General features: G+C 37.2%; 1 protein-coding gene across 4 annotated transcripts in view; it reads left to right on the top strand.

Moving 5' to 3' along the window:
* Positions 1-8,700, top strand: part of LOC107720963 (transcription factor Dp-2-like) — a 68,380-nt gene that overhangs the window by 38,450 nt on the left and 21,230 nt on the right. For all 4 annotated transcript variants that reach the window (XM_016528799.1, XM_016528801.1, XM_016528800.1 and 1 more), the window contains 3 exons: positions 3,144-3,274; positions 4,771-4,818; positions 4,994-5,026. In XM_016528799.1, the coding sequence (XP_016384285.1) occupies positions 3,144-3,274; positions 4,771-4,818; positions 4,994-5,026 (212 nt within the window). The remainder of the gene's footprint in view (positions 1-3,143; positions 3,275-4,770; positions 4,819-4,993; positions 5,027-8,700) is intronic.

Below are 8,700 nucleotides of genomic sequence, written 5' to 3'. Positions count from 1 at the left end.
AAAATTAAGAGGGGGGGGGGGGGTATTTTTATTAACTTAAACAAAGTTGCATTAACTAACATTAGCTTACAATGAGCAATACATTTGTTACAGAATTTATTAATACTGTAACAAATGTATTGGTCATTGTGAGTTAATGTTAGTTAATTCATTAAAGTCAACTAATGAGATATTTTTGTTAAATGTTACCAATAAATAACTAAACATTTTAACTTTGCCTGTCTTGTTCACAAATCCTAGCTCCTTGTGTGAGTTATTTGCATTTTGCATTTATTCATTCGGCAGACGCTTTTTTCCAAAGTGACTTACAGTAAACAAGCGAGTCATCGTAAGATGGCAATAAACACAAGAAGTGTCTATTACATAAGTTTTCAGTCATCGTTCAAAACTGTAAAAACTAGGACGGGAAGATAGATATTAAGGGAAAATAAGAGCACATGTGAGTTATGTTTGTAGATGGGACAGTTGTGCTGCAGTTCATGCTGTATCCAGTAGTGGGCAGTGAAATCCTGACAGTGATAGACTGGCTTTACTGCATGAGCTTGTCTGCTGTACATAGACAACAGATAAGGAGAGGGGGGTGGAGAGAGCAGGGTGTTTATGGGTCAGTGTGGCTGCACCTAGTCGAACAAAAGAAAGGAATGTAGAAAAGATGGAATCACATGAAGGAGTGAGACGTTGCTGTAAGAGGAGACCTAGAACGTCTGTCAGGAAGTAGCTTCTTTGTAAATGCTAGGGGTTGCACCGACTAATCGACTACTCGACTTCAATGCTCTGTCATGACGCTTTAAGCTTGACGTCGACTAGTCGCTGGTCCTAATGTAATCTTTACTGTGCTACTTTATCTGTATCTGATTTAGAACGAGCAGAAATCTGTGAGAAACATAACGACCCAAAGACAAAAGAAGTGTTGAAAATGAGCTGTTATAGGAGCAGTAGCCATGTGGGCAGCGCTGTGTCATCTGCCATAGTTGTGCACAAGGTGTTTGTCTCAGCTCCAGACTTATTTGCTCATTAATGACGTTATCAGCGACTAGTCGACTTCGACTCGACTTTCATCACATAAAAGTCGACTTCAGAAAATCAGAAGTCGTTCAACCCCTAGTAAATGCATACGTTTAAAGGTGAAATGTGTGTTTTTTTTTTCAGTGCTAAACTATTTCATCCTATTCTAGCTTAACAGAAAACTACAAGTAAGCAATTCTTAGGTCAGCTTCCTGAAGAATGTGATGGCGGAGGGGCAGTGAAAGGAGCTAATGAGCTTATGAACGAGTGGATAGCATGAGTTAAGACCCTCACTCGCTCGTTGTTTCGATACGCACTGAGCAGATCTCACTCACGATCACATCCTCCACTCAGTGTCACCTTCATATCCATTAACACGCCAGAGACCGCAGTAACGGGGTGAGAGAGATGCTACGATTGCTTACTGTATACTGCTACTGTAGAAAGTCAAACGTATGCAGTGATCCAGTGACGAAAAAGAGAAATGTTGCCTTGACAGCTAACTAAAATAAGTTAAAGTACTAAAATGACTGAAACTAAAATAAAATAAATGAAAACATTTAATTAAATCAAATAATTAAATTAAATCAAATGAATCAAACTAATATTAAAATATATGGAAAAAAGTACTAAAAATTATAAACAAGCATAAAATTGCTCAAATTAAAATGAAAACTGAAAATATAAAAGTAAAAGCTATTTCAAAATAAAATAAATACTATAATAATATATAAATATATTATATATAACATATAAAACTACTACTATATTAAAAAACTACTAAAATATGAGACTAATACTATATATATAAAATACTAAAATGACACTGATATGTCAGTATTATGTTGCATGCTTGAATTTGTCAGTTAGCATATTATACATGAAACTATTTAAATGCAATTCATGCATAGATTTTGAGATTTTGAAATTTTTCATTTGAATTAAAAAAAAAAATTTAAATAATGATTAGAATAACAATAACTATTTCATTAATTTAAACAAAGTTGATATATCAAATGATGTTAAAAATTGGGGGCTGTACTTGTAATTGCTCATTCATTCATCACAGTGGAAATGTGTTTTGTCAGTTTGTACATAAAGCTATATAGAAATATTTAATAAAATAATAATACAAATGACAAAAGCACTTAAGAAAGTTACGACAACCTAAGCTAAAATAAAACTGAAAATAAGCCAAAATTTCATTTATTATACAATAATATATAACTGATTCTAAAATAACAATGACATGAACACATTATACTGCATGCTTTATTTAATTAAATTAATTACATTTTAATTTTCATGTATGTCAAAATACTGGATTATATTATAAAAGAAACAGTTCTATATATTAAAGCAATTTTTATGTAAATATTTAATTTTTTTTATTAGATTTTCTTTCCTAATAATAAGTTGAATTAATAATAAATGTAACAAACTGTGGCTGTACCGCTTATTCACTATTCACTGCATAGTGGGATCCAGTATTCAGTGCAATATGCTGGATGCTGCACATTTTGACAAAAATAGCAGATGATCCGATGCATTCCATTCAACCACACAAAGTGCCTGCTATGCACTGCACGCTGCAGAGGTGATGGAGAGTGCCGTTCCCAATGCATCCTGAGGAGCAGCAGGAGGATAAATCATCTGTGAGGCAGCGCTGATGGATGAGGATGTCCTTGCAGTGGTTGGGCTGCAGGAGGCGTTTTTGCTCTCCCCAGGGGCTGCAGCACACAGATTCAGGTTAGCAGAGAGGCTGCTGGATAGAAATGCACTCAGGGAGGCCCTGGTACAGCAGCACAGCTCGTCTACATGTGCTCCAGAACAGGTGTCTGTCAGCAGCGCTGGAATGGAGGTCGCCTGAAGCACAGCGATCTGTTAGCGTTCCCATTCATCTCAATGGCAGGCGCTCGCTGGAAGCACACAACCTGGATGCTGCCATCTTTGAATTATGGGGGAGAAACAGGTTTATTTCTCCCCTAATGGTGCAGTTACGGCATCTGCCAGACTGCCAAAACAGCCGACCAAACCCAATAAAGCACAGTGATACTCTCTACTGGTCTTAACTTGTCTTCAGACAATCTTCAGTTAGGATTTGCATAACCCTGCACTTGTTTTTTTTCTCTCTGCAGATTTTAAGCACACCGCAGAGAGTGTCTCATCCTGGAGGTATCCTCATCGGCAGCCCGTTTACGCTGCACACAACACCGGTGGCCATGGTTACTCAAGCACACCCTCCCGAGGGCGACGAGTGGACCCCGGGGTGAGAGAACACACACCCGTTTCTCACGCAAAGCGCATCCTACATGATGCCACTCTACTGTCCTCATGTGACGTGATGAAAAAAAAAATTTTTGTCTTCACATTAATTCTTCTGTATTCCTTTTTTTCTGTGTTCCATTTTAATGATTGATGTAAATTTTCGTAAAAAGCAAAACACTTCTAATTAATTGAAATCATTACAATTTAACATCAGTTTCTTAAAAGTTTAATAAATTATATATTTTAGGGCCTTGTAAAATGCATTACATTTTTTTCCAAATTTAAATCATGATGTACAGCCCTACTTTAGATTTTAAATTCTATGACATTCCGCGTTCTACTGTAAATTCCATTTTTATGGATTCCGTGATTCCCTTCACACTGTGATATAAATTTGAAAATGAAAGATGTTTCTGCTTGAGTTTTGGAAGAACATTGACTTGTTGGTGTTTAACCTTATTTAAACCTTTTAAAAGCCATATATATTTTATGCAGAATAGAATTCAGATATTTTTGGCAAACTCAAACCTTGTGTATTTTTCATTATAATTTTTCTGGATTTCATTTTAATGATTAAAGTCAATTTTAGCAAGAAAGCATGTATAATTAATTTAGATAATTAAACTTAAACAATTTAACAAAAAAATAATGAAAAGTGTAGTTAAAATTATATTTTATTTTTTTCCCCAAATTACAGTTTTATTTTTTTCTCAAATTCTGTGTTCCCCATTTTTTTTTCTGTTTTAATTGTTTTAATTACATTTTCATGCTAAAAAGCATGTCTAATCAATGTAATTTATTATTATTATTTTTTAAAATATTTATATATTTATTCTGTGTTGTCTATTTAAATTTTTATGGTTTTATGACAAAAAAGTTTGGTAACCAATTGGCATAAAATATAAAAAATGTACTATTTTCAAATATAATCAAATTAATTTTTAACAATGCTTTTTTTTTGGGAAACAAAATGCTGCACAACAGAGGGTTACTGTTCAAATTAAAACTTGGTAGTAAAATTGTGATATTCCTTAAAAAACTAAAGTTGTAGTCCTTTAATAATGCTGAAAATAATACACTTGTGCTGGAGTATGTGTAGCAGCTAAACCTGCAGCACTCACTCACTCACACAGAGAAAGAACAAACAGATTTCATATTTAAATAGCAGTCTTTTCACGGTTTACCACTCACCGACAATAGTCTGTATTAATCAAATCATGATGTACAGCCCTACTTTAGATTTTAAATTCTATGACATTCCGCGTTCTACTGTAAATTCCATTTTTATGGATTCCGTGATTCCCTTCACACTGTGATGTAAATTTGAAAATGAAAGATGTTTCTGCTTGAGTTTTGGAAGAACATTGACTTGTTGATGTTTAACCTTATTTAAACCTTTTAAAAGCCATATATATTTTATGCAGAATAGAATTCAGATATTTTTGGCAAACTCAAACCTTGTGTATTTGTTGACTAATTGTGGCCTTTTCTTCGTAGAAACAAAAAAAGGACACATGACTACATTGATTCCTATTACTCAGACAGGTGGGCATCTCTTGCCGCGTTTTACATTTTTAAAAATCATGTTTATAATGTTTTTAAAAATTGAAAGTGATTTTGTAAAAAAAAAAAAAAAAAACATATTATAGAGAGTTAGAAAAAAAAAAAGTTGTGACGTTTCAGCAGAATGTGTGGAAATATTCAAATGTTTTATTTACAGGGATGGACTGTGTTCGAGTGATTCCTCGTCCAGGTAAACGAGTTGTGTTGGGGGACGCTGGGATTAAAAGCCACACGTCTTTAAATGGATGTGTGTGTATGTGTGTGTGTGTGTGAGAGAGACAGAGAGAGAGAGAGAGAGAGAGAGAGAGAAGGAGAGCGCTCTAGTCTCACTAGGATTTATGAGGCTCAGATTTTCTGCAGGACGGTGGAGGATCACAGCTGCAAACCCAGTTGTGTGTCCCTAATGAGTTTCTCTGTTAACATACAGACACACTCACTCACACACACACTTCTTCAGCTGCTTTTCTGTCTTAATTGAACATGATTAATGTCGTGTTTGCATCTGCGCTCGACTCTGACGATGAAATGGAGCAGCAGTGGTTCTCTGACAAACTCAGTGCTACATTTCACAGAGAACGCTGTGCTATCTGCAAGTGTTCATGTGCAGTGCTGTATTAGTTCCTCTCCATCACGCGATGTGTTACTGTGGTGCTTCTCTGTTCGGCTTGTTGAACACTGAGTCCTTAAAGGTGCTGCATGTAATTTTTTTGACTGTTCTGATGCATAAAAAATACCATAATATGTTTACAGATATTTAGGAAACAAGCTAAGTTCACATAAATGTTTCTCCGACAAACAAGCTACAGCCAGTTATTCTACTTAGAAATGTATGTTCTGTGATGGAATGTCTGTTTTTGTTTTGGTCGGTGTGACTCCGCCCACTGCCAGTTTATTTCAAAACCCTGGGTTGCCAGTTGGTGGAAAACATTGCATTGCAGCCATGGAAGCCAGCAAATGATCCGGTTCAGAGATCACGGATTCTACCCGACCTAAAAAGCCTAAGTATATATCTAAAAAGCTCTCTGACCAGAGACTAATTAAAGTCGCTGCGTTCCATTGCGCTCGTACCTATTGCGTGTCTTCAATCTGGCAACCCGTGTGAGCGGGAGAAACAACTCTCTCTAATATTTTGAATTTGGACTGCTGTAGCCACTAGCTTTTAATATTATATACTGCACCTTTAATAATTCTTTACATAATCATCAATATTATTTTTATCTAAATATTGGCTTTTACATGAATAAATCAAGGAATTAATGATTAATTCCTGTTAATGGGACAGTTCACCCCAAAAATGAAAATCCTGTCATCATTTACTCACCCTCGAGTTGTTCCAAACCTGTATGGCTTTATTTCAGCTGTTGAACACAAAAGATGATATTTGAAGAATGTTGGCAACCAAACAGTTGACGGTAGCCATTGACTTCCATAGTATGAAAAAAAAAAAAAAAACATGTTTGGTTACCAACATTCTTTAAAATATCTCCTTCCAGTTCCCGCACTATATGCACATTTTTTTAAATTTATGTCACCGAAAGCAACATATCACTGCATTTTATTATTGTCAGCTGATTTCAAGCTGAAAGAGCGCAAACAGCGTTCACCGCTTTTAATTAAGATAACTATGGATTGAACATGCAAAGATTCCCCAGATTGAAGATGTGATGCTGAACAGTGATTTTCATTTGCATCATTATCTGTGGAGATGCGTGTTGCGGTAGCGGGGAGCCGGTATAACACACTCTCACACACTTTACACGTGTCCAGTTGTGTCAGGAATGCATCTCAAAAAACCTCCTGAAGTGGTTTATGTGACCAGATTACAATCCATCTCAAATCTGTTTCTGAGGGCGTTTATGCCTGGTCTTTTCGCGATCTGATAGCTGTCTGATCAAAGAAAACATATGGAGAAGTGTCAATAGGCCAGCGTGCATAGCAGTTTATTTATTTATTAATATTTTCTCACTAAACACACTCGCTTAATATATTGGTTTGTAAGTGTTAAAGGGGTCATCGGATGCCCATTTTCCACAAGTTGATCTGATTCTTTAGGGTCTTTATGAAAAGTCTGTAACATAGTTTGGTTAAAATTTCTCAATGGTAGTGTAAAAAAACACCCTTTTTACCCTGTCAAAAACAGCTCTTTTCAGAGCATGCAGATTTGTTGCATTTTCCTTTAAATGTTAATGAGCTCTGCTGACCTCGCCCCTCTCTTCCGAGCCACTCTCTGAGGGACTGTTTACTTCAGCCGCATTCATCGTGAAACTTGCTAATTAGCACATTATTAGGAAAGGCGATTTGCAAAGATTCATTAAAAAACCTTAAACTCACTTCTTCTGTAGGTGAAGCTGGATCACGGATAATTCGCGCGAACATAGATGCATTTAGGTAGATCGGGGGGTGCATTCACTTCAAAAACAAAGGGAATCCACTGCGTCTTCAGCGGCTCAGATGTCAGGAGTAAATGACGACTGCTATGTTCATTATTACATCCAACAACAGAACACCTCAATCGCTTAGGAGTCATTCTTGTCTGCATCTGCTCCGGCGGTGAAACAATGGCGGACTGATGACAGCTCACTCAGGGCGGGTCTAAGGTAAAACGCCAGTCCAGTCTGTGCTGAAACGCTACTGTCAATCAAACTATCGTGGGAGGGGCCTGTTTTTGTGACGTCACACAGGCAGGCATCTGAGATCGGCTCGATTTGAGAAAGGGGTAAAGATTTTAGTAGATTAAAAAAAAAACACTGGGAGGATTTTTATCATTATAGGGTGGTTGTGTACACACACTGCCAACACACATTTCAGTTCAAACAACTTGTAAAAGTGCATGTAGCATCCAATGACCACTTTATTAACTAAATCACATTTTCAATAATGTTTTTACGCTTTTTTTTTCTTTTTTATGGATTGAACCCTCTTTTATTTTCACGGTTTCCCTTATTTTACTCACATTTTTGACTTGGTTACTAAAAATGAGCAAAAATGACACATTTTTTAAATGTTATCTTCTACCCCAAAATAATTTTAATTTAGTTTCCAAAGCAGTACGAGCTCTGTGATATGGTCAGGACATCCTGACCAGCCCAAAATATTGAGTTTGGGGCGGGGCTATCTGTTTATGACCAGTAGCAGACGAGGGGGAGTGTTCAGGAAACCTGTTTGAAAACAGTCATTCATTTTACAGTGGTGCTTAATGCTGTGGAAAACACACTTCATCCTTAATTACTAAATACATGCAATGTTGTATTCTGATTTAATGTAGTTATTTCCTGTTTAGGCCCACTCAAATTATAAATAGCTTTACTTTGCAATCAAGCACAGACACACATCGTTGCCCTTCTGTGACTCTCCTGAGCCTCTTCTCATTTTTGCTGCATTCTGGCAGATGTGTCTTCTCCTGCGTAAAGGTCAGATGAATCTCCCTCCCCCTCTCTCCTCCTTCCTCTTTTTCAGCCCTCCCTCTCTCTTTTCTGTCCTGAGACTGCATTTCCGTGATGCTGAAACACTCTTCACAGGGGGGGGATCACATCTCGGCACTGTTGCTAAGCAGAAATCGGTGTGTGTGTGCATGTATGTTACACACGAGGACCTGCGAGAGCCGCTCGCGTGTGTGAATGTGTGCGCTCTTCTCCGTCACAGAGCTGCGTGAGCATCCCTCTTACGCCACTGCAGTACTTTGTCAATTAGGGACGAATTTTGTTGAGCTGGGGGTCTGGAACTAATTTGTCCTGACGACTGAATCCCCAATCAGCCGCCGCTGCTCCCTCCCCTCTCTCCCCGTGTTCCTCCTGTTTCCCCGCACCTCTCTCCTTCATGGAGCGTCGGTTACATAATTCACCCCACAGTGCAGTTGCGTTATTT

This window comes from Sinocyclocheilus rhinocerous, unplaced genomic scaffold (assembly GCF_001515625.1).
Source record: "Sinocyclocheilus rhinocerous isolate Xijiao unplaced genomic scaffold, SAMN03320098_v1.1 scaffold2256, whole genome shotgun sequence".
NCBI classification, from domain to species: domain Eukaryota; kingdom Metazoa; phylum Chordata; class Actinopteri; order Cypriniformes; family Cyprinidae; genus Sinocyclocheilus; species Sinocyclocheilus rhinocerous.
Note: the sequence above shows the minus strand (reverse complement) of the source record. Positions and strands in the feature narration are given on the sequence as shown.